Source organism: Corvus kubaryi, unplaced genomic scaffold (assembly GCF_017639235.1).
Source record: "Corvus kubaryi isolate FWS band 111438036 unplaced genomic scaffold, C.kubaryi_AGA036_p1.0 133, whole genome shotgun sequence".
NCBI lineage: Eukaryota > Metazoa > Chordata > Aves > Passeriformes > Corvidae > Corvus > Corvus kubaryi.
This window is the reverse complement of record NW_024580667.1, coordinates 5,572,780-5,588,504: the sequence shown is the minus strand read 5'-3', so window position 1 is coordinate 5,588,504 and position 15,725 is coordinate 5,572,780. Positions and strand designations below refer to the sequence as shown.

Here is a 15,725-nt window from a genome sequence, read left to right as displayed (position 1 = left end):
GGAATCCCTTTATCCCTCTCCCAAAGCAGCAAATCAAAACCTGTTTTTCATCCCAACTATCAGGAAAATTTGGTTTTGTCTTACTATACAACAAGGGGTTTTTTTTCTAAGAACTGGCAAACAAAAGCAAATACGTGAAAGACACTCAATTTACTACCTGTAGATCATGATGTTTATTGAAAACCTACTTTTGCTATGAAGTATAATGATGCAAATTCAGAGCCAACATAACTCATAGAAATGTATTTATATAATTGCGAACAAATCATAGATCTTTTATTTTATTCATACATTAACTGCACATTATGTAAACTACATTATACATGAAAAATCCTGTAAAAATTCTATATAAGTAGAAATCATATTATAATTCATACACATACACATTGCTCAAACAGAATTAAAAATTCATTTCAGTTATTAGGACTTCAACTTGCGAGTAGAGTCATTATGTTTTTTTCTATAAATATTAAAAAAACCTCTTTATGATTAACATTTCATTTTTCAAACTCCGAACAGAAAATTTCCTCTTTTGCAAGATTACACACTTAAAAAACTAATTACAATATTTTAAAAATAAATCCTTGGACTATTAATGGACTTATACTTGCTTTTTAGATAATTTATGAATACTTTATAGTTACTTATGTATTGAGATATTTTCCTGAAGCTGCATTTAACTTCACACACCAATGAACATGGGAAGGGCAGGAAGGAAGCAGCCTAGAGAGAGTTCTTTCACAAAAATTCCTCTTCGTTAATATCATTATAAGAAACATTTTTCCTATCCTGATGTACACTGCTTATGCACATTGATTGGAAAGGAGCCATCATCTACAAAGTGAGAGTCTTAGAATTAAAATACTTCAAAAGAATCTTTAAAAAGACAGGTGAGACAAAGGAGCTTTTTGTTCTGTGTTCACATGGAACACCTCCAAAGGATGCCAGAAAAAGGATGCTTGATTGGGCTGCCACCAGAAGTTAACAACTCTTTAAATAAAAATAACATTCCTGTAAACTTTTATTTAGATGGCATTTTAAAATACCTTCAATTTTTTTTTGCTAGAATTAATAAACAAATAGAATTTATCTTAAAGATTCTGTCAGATTAAGAAAGCTCTGCTACCAAAACTCATTTGAATTTATGAAATAGGTTTGATATGAAGAGTTTGGTAGCTCTGAGCTCAACACTTGGGAGCAAACATGGCTGAGTGGCTTCCTGCCTTAGCCCTAAATACCTGGTATAAGACAAGAAACAAAAGGGGGGAAAACTGCCCCATCAAACATGACAAGTAAAATAGTATTTTATATAAAACTGATGGATAAAAAATAAACTGAAGTACAATTGTCAGGTGGTAATCTGAGAGCAGAAAAAAATACTGTTATTTTCAAAAAACACTTTCAAAGCAGTTACTTCATTTCTATCTTTAGGCAATAATATATCTTAGAAAGAATAAAATATAATTCTCTAATTATTATTCTAATGGAGCATATATTCCCAAGGTTGAATACAAATTTCACTAATTCAGAAACCATAGTGTGTTTAGCACAAAGAATATGTGACATCTCTCCAAAATTGCAGTACTTCCACAGTACAGCTTCACAGGGAATTGCACATAAATCAACAAGCTAATTTATTACTTGAAATTACATTAAGACATCTGTAAAAGATAATAATACTCTTGTACTTATCATATAATGCCATGCAGATTGTTCAAGTATCTTGAAGCATTTGTGTAAAGGTTGACTTTAAAGTTTCTTTATTCATACCTCTAAAACATAAATTCAGCAGTGATACAAGGAGACAAAATGTAACACATGTTAGAAAAAATCAGTTTGATTCAAATTTAAACCTAATTGCAAAGCCAAGGGTTTATGTCCTGCAACTGAATCCAATATACACTCCCAGCCTTCCCTCAAATTTAACAGGAGCTTTTCCTTAAAACATACTGAAATCTTTAATTCCCCAGGTTTATATCACAGATAAGCAGCTTCCACAATGAATAATGTAACCGCTGTTCAAAGCAATCATTCAAAGCACTGCAATAAAATTAAATCTTTCCTTTGTATATAGTCAGAGATGATGCACCAACAATACCCTGTAATTCCACAGCTGCAGATTTTCCACAGAATTCACTTCTTACACCACAAATATGTTCTATCATTTAAAAGGACAAAAAAAAACATCAAAACACCTGTCACCTCCCTACAACAAGCTTAAGCAATAAGCTCTGACAGGTGTGACTTGCTCTATTTATCTCAATCAAAGGCACTCGAAGGCTTCATTATTACACAGCTGTGTATTTTGTCCTTTTTCCAAGATGCTGGAATTTGTTATTTTCCAGCAGGGTAAAAAAAAAAAAAAAAAATGTCATTTTGAAGCACTACACTCCTGCACTTTACTTTCCTTTGTTTGCTTTCCCCAGGATACCCTCAAGACCTCTGTGAGCAGGGGGATCATCCTGGCTGGAGAAACACACAGAGAGAGACAGACAGACAGATATACATACTGCTTTCACTGACAGCTGTGACTTTCAGAGCCACCAAACACTAAGGTTAAACTCTCTGCAGTGAGGTGCAGAGCCCTGTCACCTCCAACACCTTCAGAGACACTGGAATAACAGGAAAGCACAGCTACACTGTGTCTGAGCAGCATCCCAGCCTTATCTATAATTCATAGCCTCCATTTTCTCACTCAGAATACTGAAGGAATTGGCTCAACATTTTTTAAGGTTTATTTTTAAGCATGCCAAGACACTTCATCTCTAAGAGACTCTCTTGATGTCCCATGTATTAATACATACTATATTTTAGTGAGAATTGTAGCTGCTCTCCAAAGTTCCTATATGTGTACTACATTTGTTAAGCTGAAGGGTTTTTTAGCAGAATTCAAGACTGCATTCAAGACTAAATTACTTGGAACCTTACATTAATAATTCAAGTAGCTTTAATAAATTTTTTAAGTACATTAAAATAACTTCATGCTTTTTTGTTTTTAGCAGTGCTCCTGAATTATTTTTACTTTTCCTTAGTCCTAGTATCCCCTTTGTTAAAGAAAACATCAATATAGTGGGGGTTTGTTGGTATATAGGGTAGGGTTGTCAGTAATGACTACAACAGCAGGAAGTTCTAGTAAAACCAGAAGGCAGACAGAAAAGAATGTGACCCGATGGGATACAGAAGGTTTGTAGCAGCTGGGATGTAAGCTGGGGAAGAGCAGTTGTCAGAAAAACAGAGATGAGATCAGAGAAACAGCTGTTCAAGTGCAGAGAGGCAGGAAACAGCACTTGCAACTGTGAAACCTGAACAGGGGAAGATCAACATCTAGAGATAAGAGGTTTGGGGGTTTTTTTCAAAACTGGAAAATCAGGAAAGAAATCTGGTGAAAAAATGGGGACTATAGATGAGGTAGAATAATAAAGAATTCAGATCCAAAGGAAAATGTTTTAAGAATCAGTAACTACTGAGAGTTTCTGATCACAATAAGAGATGCTGGTACTTGGACCACTTTCTTAATAGAACTATGCTTTTATTAGTAGTGTACTTTGCAGGAGCTAAATGAAAGAAATGTTCCAGCATCTTGGGGGCTACATATACTTCCAGATGCTGCCTGTAGTCAATGCCATATTGGGCAATTTCATTTAACATCAGTCAGTGCTCTTGGGGCCCAGCCAGCTGTGACGGTGCTGCACCAACTCAAGGGTGCTCAGCTGTGAGTACCAGTGGGTTGGAATCTGGGAGGGTCCTTGGGAATGTCTTGCCCAGCAATGAGCTGCTCCTGACAGGCAGGAACACACTGGAAGCAGAAGGGAAGCACTGGTTGCCTCCAGCTTACCCGGCACCAAGGAAAAAGGGAGACAGAAGGACTCTAAGCACACAGGGAGAAGGGAAACTGAAGTAAAAACATTTAATTAAAGCAACACTTATCAGTTGGCTCTGAGGTATAAGAGGCCCCAAGAAAGTTTCCTTTTTGAAATTTTTATTTCCTTGGTTCTGAAGGAAGTTAATTCTGTTTGCCAAAAATTATTCTTAAAATTTGAAAAACACTTAAACCTGGAGTCTGAAAAATTGAAAAAGGATCACATCAGAAAATAGTAAAATAAAATCAATAGATGCAATATATTCTACAGCCTTTTTTTCTTTGCTGTGGTTTTTTGTTCGGTTGTTTGGTTGGGTTCCTTTGAGAAGAGCCATTATAAAATAGATCCAGTCAAATTTAAGAATTACTGTTTTTCCCAATTTATACCACAATTAAAGCAGATTTCCAACTGGCATAACCCTGTCTGCAGTTAAGCCAGTGTACACCAGTATCAAATGACAGTTGGACATGCTCATAAATAATGAACAGCAATACTGAACATCATGTTCAGGTGACAAGCTAAATTAAACATACAGAGCAAGCTACTATTTCAGCACTCTTCAGAAATATTAATTTTTTAGTCACTTCAATTTACAGCAGTGTCAGTAGCAACATTTCTACTTTTAATCCATCCTGCAACTTGACATGAAAAGGATATAGGAATAGAGCTCAAATGTTACAATGGGTAACAGAGTTCTGCCCATTTCCATTCCTTTCTTTTGGATTTTCTTTCCAAGTGGAACTGTCCCACTTCTTTCCTTAAAGATGGCAACCCATGGGAAAAGTGTGCAGCTGAAGTGTTATCAACCCTGATTAGAGTAATTATTTTACTTGCTTTATTAACATTATTCCTATCAGTATGGTAAGTCTCTACTCTTAATTCTTGTTCAGCTTGTGGCCTGCAATACCATACACACAGATTACTCCAACAGCATTATCTGCTCCTATATTCCCATTATTGACCCTTCCTACTTAAAGGAAAATGCCAGCATTTTCCTTTGCTGAGTTTCTCCAGTTTGATTATGGGTCACTCATGATATTCTGTAGGTACCATTTTGCAAAAAATTAGAAACTTTCCTGACACTGTATCCAGTCTAATTCTGACTACCTTGCCCATAAGAGTTGCATTAGAAATGTCAAGATACTTAAAAAGATATGAAAACTATTCTTTTTCCCTTGAGTCAAAGCCTGCCACTTTACAGATGGAATTTTTTTATGAACCTACTGACTCATATTCTGTCAGGAAAAATCATTTCAGAGTAGTGTATGTGCTATAAACTCACTCCAATATCTTCCATGTGTACACAGAAGAAAATCACATTACCAGACACAGACTGTAATATGCAAATATTATTTGAATGATGCTTTGAACAAAAGAATTCCATTTTATACTGCCAGGAAAGCTGAGGTGGGAGGTGGATGGAGATGGAAAAAGAATACTCCTGACCCTTCCAAGATGCATAATCTGTGTTATTCATTTCTTTTTCTAGCAACTTCATTTCTTTTTCTGTAAAAGTGCATATAATGCAACAGGTTTACATGTTGCAGAAGTGATCCCCAGCTGCTTGTTCTGAAGCTGGTTCATGATATCAAAGACTAAGTTCTCTTGCAGTTCATTCTGCTCCAAATATGTGGAAACCCCAAACCTTCAACTTCCAAAGCATTTTTCAATGGGGTTGGATTTAAAATTCACTAGAGCACGCTCTATTGACAGTTACTGCCAATAAAATGCTAATTTTCAAGTGTAAAACTAACTCTTAAAGTCTCATATCTTCAATTTTTTTGCTCCAAATAGCTCAACCACAAAGCAACTTTGCCAATCTTTATGACACATAAAACTTATCTACTTCTGCAGTTTCTTGGTCATCTGGGAAATTAGGCAAGAACATCTGCAAAAAGAAGGAGGCTGCTGGTTTGTTGAATGATTTAATGACTGTGTGGTAGGACATTTCAGCCCTAGTTTACACCATTTTTAAGTCATTGAGAAAGTGTGTTTTCTTCACGTATGCAAACATTTAAAGTTATATAGAGGTTATTTCAGAACTTGTTTTCTTAATTATTGGATTACTAATTATAAAACTATTGCACACACTAAAATGTCCATCTAAAGTCTCTATTCTCCTACCATAGGAATATCACAGAGCATGATTTTAATTAACTTAATCACCACTATTCCATAAACCTACCTGTTTTGGCATCAAGGTCAAGAAGCATTGCAAAGACGACCCTTCCTCTAAGTTAATTGAATACAAATAAGGCTTTGAACAAGAACGGTCAATCACTGCCAAACAAAATTAATAATCAAATTACAGATGGCATTGCATGAAATATCAACCTTATAATAGTTGTAGTGTTTCAAAGTGATCTCCAGCATAAAGTATCTACATCTTTGTATGGTAAGCATTTCTCACAAAGGTACAATGGGATATAGTATCTCTCATAAGGACTCTGGAGGTAATTTGAGCAGTATTAATCACCAGCAATTTTCATGGAACTTATTCATTTGGGAGAACACAATACTTCAGACAAAAAAACCCCAAAACAACATTGTCATTTACCTTTGAATAAAAGTGTTATGCTAATATAGTTAATTACATAATGAACTATTACCACAGGGACAAAAATAGTTGGCTGAAACTGGTTTTTTTTTTTAATTACTTTTAGGCACAATCTACATTTCAGAGATTTACCAATAAGGCTTGCTTCATTTTTCACACTTCCATGTTCAATTTTAAGGCACTGGCAGAAGCACAGGTTTCCAGCAAAGTTAATATTCCTTCGAAATCAGTATCCACTATGGAACACCAGGATGCCTATTCATCCAGTACTCACCATTTGAGTACTGAACCTGACTGGATGTCACATGACTGCTTTCAAGCACAAACTCTATCCAGAGATCATGTGCAATGAGTCTGATCCCATGCTGGCTGCTTGGCTGTTGTAGAGTCTCACAGTCCTTTTCCAAGTTAAGATGACTGACTAGGAGCCCTCACCTTCCCTTCCCTTTGAAGCACACCGCAGAGTAAGAAAACTCCTCTGATTTTGGGAGATCATTTTTTTGCATCATCTACATATAGTTCAACATACAGATACAACTAAATTTTATAATACTGTCTTGCAAAAGAAAGAGTCTTGATTTCCTTAGTTTGCAGCTTTGCTTATATGGCCTCTTGTCCCTGCAAAACTCTCTTGTGAATAATGATGGTGGAACATCCAAGGAGATGTGATGACTGAAGAAGGAAAGCCATGAGCAACAATGTGCAGGATAAAAATGTGCACTAGTTCTACCAAGAAAAAAAGAATAGCACTACAATTCCACATATTGCCCAATAACATCCTGAGCTGGGCATTCATGCAGAGCAGAGGCCCTGTCATTAACCTGCAGACACCCTGTCCCTTTGGGAAAAAGAAGAGTCTGAACCCTTACACTGATGATGAATTAACCAAAGGGTTAATTGTCAAAAAGTGGCCATGAGTCCACAAATAGGAAATTCATACAATTGTTCGGCTTTGTTTGTTTGTTTTTATCATTTCATTTTAACTGGTGAGAGGGTATTCAAACTTTTTTATTATATCTTAGAAACTATGCAGGGAAAAAATTGGGGGAAAAAAAAAAACCTACAGGAAACCTGCCATTTTGCAAATATACTTATTTTTGTCAAATGTCATCTAATAAGCAAACCAAAATGTCTCCTTAATTTATATAAAGCAACACTTTAAAAATAATTGCTTTAGGTTTTCTTATATCAGAAAATTTGGCTACCAGAAATAGTCTGACAGATTTTCTCTCAGCATTATCCATTCTTTATTTAATGAAAATTCTGATATAGCAAAAGAAAATACCTGAATTGTCTTCAGCATTCAATTTAAAATCCTCATACTTAGAAAAATCAAACTCCACTCTGGTAAAAGATTGTCCTTTGTTCCTCAGCAAAAAAGGAATTGATTTTGTACCACCAATATAAACATCATCATATTCAAATAGTCCCTGTAAGTTTAAAGAAAAAAAAAATGGGTCAAAGCACTGTGAAGTCAAATTTATAATTGAAGATAATGTGAAAAAAAATAATTGTGCAAGATTCACAATTTATAACACAATAAAAGTATTGGTTAATCAATAGTCTCACACAACCCATATCTTTAAAATCGTTCCAGGACATAAAACACAAGAGTTTAGAATTTAATATCAAGTCCAGTTACACCATCAGAAAAGTTTTCATCATTCAGTAAATAGATCAGTGACTTCCTTTTCCCTTTACTGCATTTTTTGCTATAACTACCTTAAGAAATCCTCTCCCTTTTAACATACTTATTCCAGATTGTCAAGTTCAAAAACTAAAGCCATCAGCTATCATTTAGTGCAACTGTTATATGTACATTTGGGTTTTAATATCTCTTCCTAAGTTGTTCTCTTTGATAATTTTCTTGGGAAAAATATGAAGTAGAGAGGAGCCACTTTGACATCTAGAGAAAGAAAAATACTTAATCAATCTTACAAATTGCTAAAATTTCTTCACACTTACCACATTAATTTCTATTTCAGCGATCCCTGAAAATCCATCAACCCTAAGCGTGAGTTGTGCTGCATTCCGCACTGCTACCTAAGTGAAGAGACAACACCGGGACTGTGGGCAAGGTCCCTGTAACACAACTAGCTCACCAAATCTGTCACAATTACATGAAAAAAAGTTTAACCAAAAAAACCAAACCAACTCTACCCCACAGATACTGAGCAGAGAGAGTCAGTCTAAATTGCAACGAAAATACAAAAATAACTCTGCCCTTATAATATAATGCATTTTTGCTGTGGAAATATGAAGAGATAAAGTAAATGCCTTCCGTTTCTAGAACATATCTATACAGATTCCAGTGACATGTGGCTTCAAATCATGCCTTTGTGGCATACCACATCTGGGACAGATATAGCTAGATAGATACAGTTGTTAATTAAAAACGCAGAACAAAACCAAAACCAAACAAACAAAAAAAAAAACCACAACCCAAAGTTGTGACAAAAACCAATGACCAGTCTTCCTCACTTCTGCAGACAAAATAATGTTGTAGCAGGCTGCATTACTCGAATGAAAAGGTTTTTTCCAACAGGGGAAAGCTGGATTCAGTAGCTGTGAGGATTGGAATGTGTATCACAACACACACTGCTTGACAGAGGTGCTGGTACAAGGTAGACACTATTGTTCTGGGGAATATTAAATCTGTTGTAAAAATGTGAAAAATAAATGAATACTAGGTTTAACAAGCATAATATATGCAGCCCCAGAAGATAGTGTACCCAGGATCAGAGTCAGAAAAGTTCAGGCCCTTGATAGCATCCTTTTTCCCAATTTCATTTATCTCAGGAAGCCGGCATGCAGAAAACAAAAAATGTTACATGTTTATTGCACACCCACTACCAAAGAAAATCTATTAGTAGATCCATCTCTGAGAAAACCACAAAAAGAAGTCAAGAAACTAAAGACAGTAGCGTATTCCAATCCTGCCTCTCTATAGATTACAAAAACTGCAGGTATGTCTACATTATCTCGTAAAGAACAATCACACATTACTTCCAACAGTTTGTTGGTGGTATAATATGAATCAGCTCAAACTGAGAGGCTACTTTGATACTTTTGAGCAGGACTGAGACCAAAAAAACCACAATAGGTTACAGCAGTAATGATCTGCTGCAAGAAAACCTTATTCTTAAAAAGCATTGGAACACTGGAAATAAAATCCAAAAGATGCATGAATGTACACACATAAACACAAAGGATAACACTCAAAAGACAAAGTTCTTCCAGTTTTGAATACCTCCACTTTTTTATCAAAACTCATGTATGCACTTGGAGTGAGAGAGATGTTGAGATCAGCAAGGCCTCCCACAGGTACCACTCCTTGAGAGGGGGTAATTTTCATTCCAGGCAGTGGGTTTGAATTGAGAACCTTCACAAACACAAACAAGAAACATATTGAAAAAGGTGTTTGCATTCATTTGTTTTGGGTGTTGTTGTTTTATTTATACCAATATATCTATCAAAGATTTTACATTCTTACAAGGAGAACCTTCACAGCATATAATGCTAACTTGGACTTAGAAGTTTGGGGGAAAATGCAAGTAAACAAAATAAAGTAACAGATTTCTAAATATAACTGTCAGTCTACTGTGAAATAATTTTTGCTACAAATCAGAAACTTGGCATTCTGGGGTTTGGGTTGTTTTCATTAAGTTACTAAAATTAAGACTTGCTATCTAGCAAGTCTTCAAAATATTCTACAAAACTTTTTTTTCAGTGACAAATAAATTCATCACTTCTTTTTTGGCATTCACAGTAAGATGGGACACAGAGCTCCATTTCTGTATAGCTCAGTAATAATATTAGAAGTAAATATTCAGTTTACCCACAGTTAGCAAAGACAAAAAAGAATTTATTCTCTTCTAATGCACTTCAAACAGATAGCTTTTTCAAGTACAGCTACGCAAGTGATAATGACCAAGACCAACCAGGCATGTCTTTGCTTAAGAGTTAAAAGGGCTGGTTAAAAAGGCTGGTTAAAAAGGCTGGGTACATTTGTTTATGTTACTGACTATGCTGATTTTATTCTTTCAGGCCCATCCTCCAAGACTATAGTACTACTTGTTATTCAATGCTCAGTTGATAAAAAGAGAAATAGGGTACAAATCAAAATAAATTAAACATGTTTCTCAGTACTGTAATAATGCAGTAACAAAAACTCTGAGGATTTTAATGAAAATTATTTTCCTTCACTACATACAGCAATTATCCTCTGATCAGCAAAACTAATGAGGTTAGGTTTCCTACTAATTTGTGTATTATGTCTTTACCCACTCTGGCATCCATCTCATCCCTTCTCTAATTCATTGCACAGCCCCTCTTCCCCCTAGATATTGGTTTAGCAAAGTCATCACATGTGCTGTGACTCGTCTGGGTCCCTGCATGCACTGACTGGCAGCATGGGTAGGATGAGCAGCCAGTTTGCTCTGTCCTGTTTCTCAGTGCAGGAAAACAACCAAGCTGTAACTGCTTTTCCGTAGGGTACCCCAATATGGGGCTCTGCCCTCACCCCTGGCTCTCATGAAACTGCCAGAATCATTTGGTCATCACCACTTGGCTTGTTTGTTGGCCCATCTACCCATCAGTGCAAATTTGACAGAGGGATAGAATTCCTACAGACATAAATATTGTTTCTCCAGAAAACATCACAAAAACCTAAATAGGTGCATATTTAATAACTGAAAACACAAAACCATAACATGATCTGGTAAAATTAATTCCCTTCTGCTCCCCAACCCAAGGAATTAAGTGTGCTAGACATCATTTTCTCTTACTTGGAAGTATGCATGGTTGTGTCCTCTGTTTAGAAGAGTGGCTGTCTTACAAGTAGTGAAACCCACTGGAATGTGACTGAAGGATACACTTTGAGTCATAAACTGAACTCTAGTAGTACCAAGCTATTAAAAAAAAAAAAAAAAAAGAGAGAGATAAAACAAGCAAACCAAATAATGTATTCCGAAGTACAAATAAATAATTCAGCCTAATTTTTTTATTACCTAATGGGCTAATATAGTTGTGCAAATACAAAAATTGGAAGTATTCAAACAGAAAAACACAGTTTAAATGTGAGACAAGATTTACTCAGTGTACTGAACTAATCTAGACTCAAACTGAACAGACTCACAGGCCCACAGATATTTCTGGACTAATTTCAAGATCAATAAAAATATTTTAATTAAATTTAATTTAACAGCACAAACTCCATTAATTCCAAATGTGTGATCAGGACAAGATATTTCAGAGATATTAATAGCAGTAGAAATGCAAATATTCTAATTTACACACATCCTGGTTTACATATGGCAAACTTCCAAGGCTTCAAAAGAAGAGGAAGAAAAGAAAAATAGCTGCTGGGAAAAAAAACAAAAACATAAATGGGCTCATCAAAAGAAAGGGAAAATTTTTCTTGGCTCCCATTGAAAGTTCTAGAACATTTAGCCAGTAGAATAGAGTGAAAAAAAAAAAAAAAGTCTTTCTTCTTCATACTCTCTGGTATGCAATGTGAGACAACAAATGACTAACCAAAGCTGAATGCCACTGTTTAGAAGACTATCCAGAACTTTGCTTCTCAAATACCATGTTCAAATAACAACGCAAAATTAAATTAGAGCCTGTTGTTGCCCTGAAACTCTGAAGCATACCTTCCCACGCACACCTAGATTCTTATCCCTTTAATAAATAATATATATCTAAAAAGCTGTCATCGAATGTCTCAACCTTTGTTTAGTCAAATTAAGCAAGCCAAGCACAGTAATTGCCCCACAATATATAAGGACCACTACACTGTGATGCCAAAGGAAGAACATCATCAAAAGCAAGAAAAAGGTAAATTGTCTTTGCTTTGTTTTCTCCTTCGTGTCTCTGGAGCATATTCTTTAGTTAAACATGTTAAGTAAAAGCTATTTGAAATTAAAATATTTTAATACAAAACCAGATTATATTGGAAATATAATTAAGGCATTACATGTTTAAAAAAATCCACACATTTTCTTCTCTAAAGCTGCTGCATGAATTGTTACCTTTGCAAAACATTTCAAGTTAATTGAACTTCCTTTGTGCACACACAAGGTGAATTCTCCTTCTTTTGGAGTATAGAACCCTGGATGCCAAACAACTTCACACTCCAGATCACTATAGGCCTCCACAAACCCTAAATATATGCACATAATTTATATGTTATAGCATACACATGTACAATTGTCAAATTACATTGCATAATTAGAAATAACATAGGCACAAAAAAGTGAAATGACCTTCTACTACTGAATGTAAACCTCCATTTCTTAGGTGTTGAACAGTCGGATGAATTAAGTAAATTTAGGTTTTGGATTCTCATGACAATTGCATAATCTATTTATTAGTATTTTGCAGTCAAAAACACTCAAAGTTTACTGGTATTTTTAGCCATTACTCTAATTAATAGTCAAAATTAAAAACAAAAGTAAAAGAACACACTATCCTTCTTGCATAATAGCAACTTTCTGAAAGATCATATACACTTTTTTGCTTGCAATTGAGTCTGAATTTGTATTACCAGAAATATCTTTTCTCAAGAATCAGAGCACACCAAATCAATTGCAATTCAGTTAGCTCTTTAATAACGGTGCTCCAACAAACTCCTGCAGAATACTATTTTTCAACAGAAAGAGGGTGAAAGCTACACACACATCTAACAAATACTGATCCATAATGCAAATGCAAACTAATCCCAGATTGAATTCCATTTATGTTACTTAACCTTCATCAGCTTTTTAGCAGCTTCATTCAGTGCTTTTGGAAAATTTCCTATCCTGATGAGCTGTATGATATTGCTGCCCCACTCTTGAAATGACAGCAATCTGTGCAGAGATAAATGTTTACACAAGCACTGCTGGCTGGACATGGAAGCAGGGAGCCGGACTGAGAATGCATTCAGGCCAGGGCTTACACAGAGAATGCTGCTGTGGTGCTAAGCTGTGATCTGATACTGCTTTTGGGACACACATATATTGACAGAAATCTAAAAATACCGTTTATAGCATCAGCTAAATGTTTGTCTTATTTAATGCTGTTGACATATAAGATACATACACACACTGTATTTGCATAGCATACCTCTGGTTGGCTTTATAGTAAATGCAGATTTTCTATCTCCAGCTACAGGTCTCCAAGTAAAGGCAGCAGGATGGTTTCTGGGATTGCATAGCCGGACAGTTCTTCTAAACTCTGTTCCTGCTAGGCAGCCAGGAACAGGAGTCAAAATCAGTTCCCTTGTAGATAGCTGAAGTTCAATAGGCATTGCATTTGCAACTACCAGCACATGCCCAAGGTGTTGGTTGTTTATTTTGTAACTGAAAGATCTGTAACATAAAAATATATATCTGTCAATATTTTTATGGATTTATTATGTTGCAGTCAGAGTAAAATTTACATGAAATATAACCATTAGCAAGAAAATACTTAACAACTGAGTGTGAACACAGTTAAGGCTGACAAGAGAAAAGTTTGCAATTGTTTTGCATACTGCTTAAATCATGTTAGAAGTGAAGATCTACCTAAAGGATGATCAATCTCGCACAGTCATTTTAACAACATTAGAAAGCAGAGAGTTCATTCCAGCAGGCTAGAAAACAGCTTCCTTATACATTTTCCCATGAACTACATCAAAAGACTTGAGCATGGATGCAAGTGATGCAACACTAGGCTGGAAAGAGAACAGTATTTTCCATAAAAATTTCTCTTAGCAAATACACTGTAATAGCAAACTTCTTCCCTGATGCACCTGTAGCTATAAAGGCTTTCCACAGGACAGATTTTTATTTGTGGTTTAAAAAAAAACAAGAAACAGTACTGTACTAGAAAAATTTTGCAACATAAAGCTGCATTGATTATTGCAATGTCACCATAAATGAGTGTACACCATTAGCAATAATCAAGACTACACTTTAAAATCAGCCAGGTGATTTTTTTTTTTTTTTTAATTTTTCTACTGCCAAGAAAATGTGTAAATCCAGACAAATATAAAAAGCCTTACCGTTTAAACATTCCAACAGTGTTTGTCTCAAATACAATTGGAATATGAGTTTTTGTAAGAGGAGGCACCACCTGAGACAATGGAGATGTCTCCTGCAATTCCACAACCTCAATCTCAATTTGTATCCATATATGAACTGACAAGTTATTGATGATGTGCAGCTCTTTGGTTGTTGTAGAATACACACAAACATCACCAAAATCTATAGTAGAAGGACCTGAAATATATAAGAAATAAGATCCTCTACACTAAAAAGTAAAAGCTAATGTAAGGAAACATAACTGCTAAAATACTATCATCAAAACATTTTAGTTCTTCAAATTACAAACTTAGTCAGCTGCAAAAGCGTGTAGTGGAACAAATTCTCACTAAAATCTGGAAGTAAATATCATTCATATTCTGTGAATATATTCAGTAGAACAAGTCAAAAGTTAGCAACATTTATTTTTTGATTGTGCTTGTTTTAGTCAACTGTTAAAATAGGAAATCAATGTGCTCACTACTAACGGTACTATTAATAGCCATAAATACTTCTTTCAGTTAAGCAGATATTTAAAAGGATAAATTACCACCAAGTCCCTGAAAGTTTATGTATGCAACCTGTTGGTTTGCTCCCTGTGTGACCATTTGGTTTAACAATTCATGTCATTTGATGGTCACAGAATTACTTCACTCCCTAATTTACTGCTGTCACTAGTTTTTAGGCTGGCCCATAAACTTGAGCACTCATGGCACTAATCAAACATCTTACAAAACTCTCAGCACTTTTTGTATTATTATGTTTAGCTTGTTCTACCTTTCCCCAAGTATATCAGTCTACACAGCTACACTGCTCAAGGTCTGGCTTGACTGAAAATAAAAAAAGCCCAGGAGTTACTGAAAATTCTCATTTTGCTGCTAAGTAATTTTACTGAAGAAAAGTTGACCTTAAAATAGACCTGTAGTAGTAACAAGCGTTATGAACAGACACGTCCCTTAGAGGTTTTAGAAGGTGCTACTCCCCATCACAGAGCATTACCCTGAAATTATTTTAAGGAGGATCCTGAAGAAATTTTACTTTTTGGGTGTGCCAATGTTCACCATTAATTCCCAGAAATATTCTGAGCACTCCCATGAATCTTGCTGATATTAAGGCTGGTCCAGGTACTATCCAATAACAAGGCATAAGGGTATGAGTAACTCTCACACTATTCTGTGTTGATTTCTCTGTAAGAGGTTGTGGTATGAGCAGTCTTCAAAACTCTTCTTTTACATGTTCATACCTAATCATATCTGAGTATTT

At 35.3% G+C, this 15,725-nt stretch overlaps 1 protein-coding gene across 1 annotated transcript in view; it reads right to left on the bottom strand.

Annotated features, from left to right (window-relative positions):
- Positions 1-15,725, bottom strand: part of CFAP47 (cilia and flagella associated protein 47) — a 270,533-nt gene that overhangs the window by 237,756 nt on the left and 17,052 nt on the right. Inside the window, exons 14-21 of the mRNA XM_042035463.1 lie at positions 14,444-14,660; positions 13,525-13,769; positions 12,450-12,580; positions 11,205-11,327; positions 9,668-9,799; positions 8,383-8,460; positions 7,703-7,847; positions 6,046-6,140 (exon numbers count right to left, since the gene is read on the bottom strand). Coding sequence (XP_041891397.1) covers positions 6,046-6,140; positions 7,703-7,847; positions 8,383-8,460; positions 9,668-9,799; positions 11,205-11,327; positions 12,450-12,580; positions 13,525-13,769; positions 14,444-14,660 — 1,166 coding nt within the window. The remainder of the gene's footprint in view (positions 1-6,045; positions 6,141-7,702; positions 7,848-8,382; positions 8,461-9,667; positions 9,800-11,204; positions 11,328-12,449; positions 12,581-13,524; positions 13,770-14,443; positions 14,661-15,725) is intronic.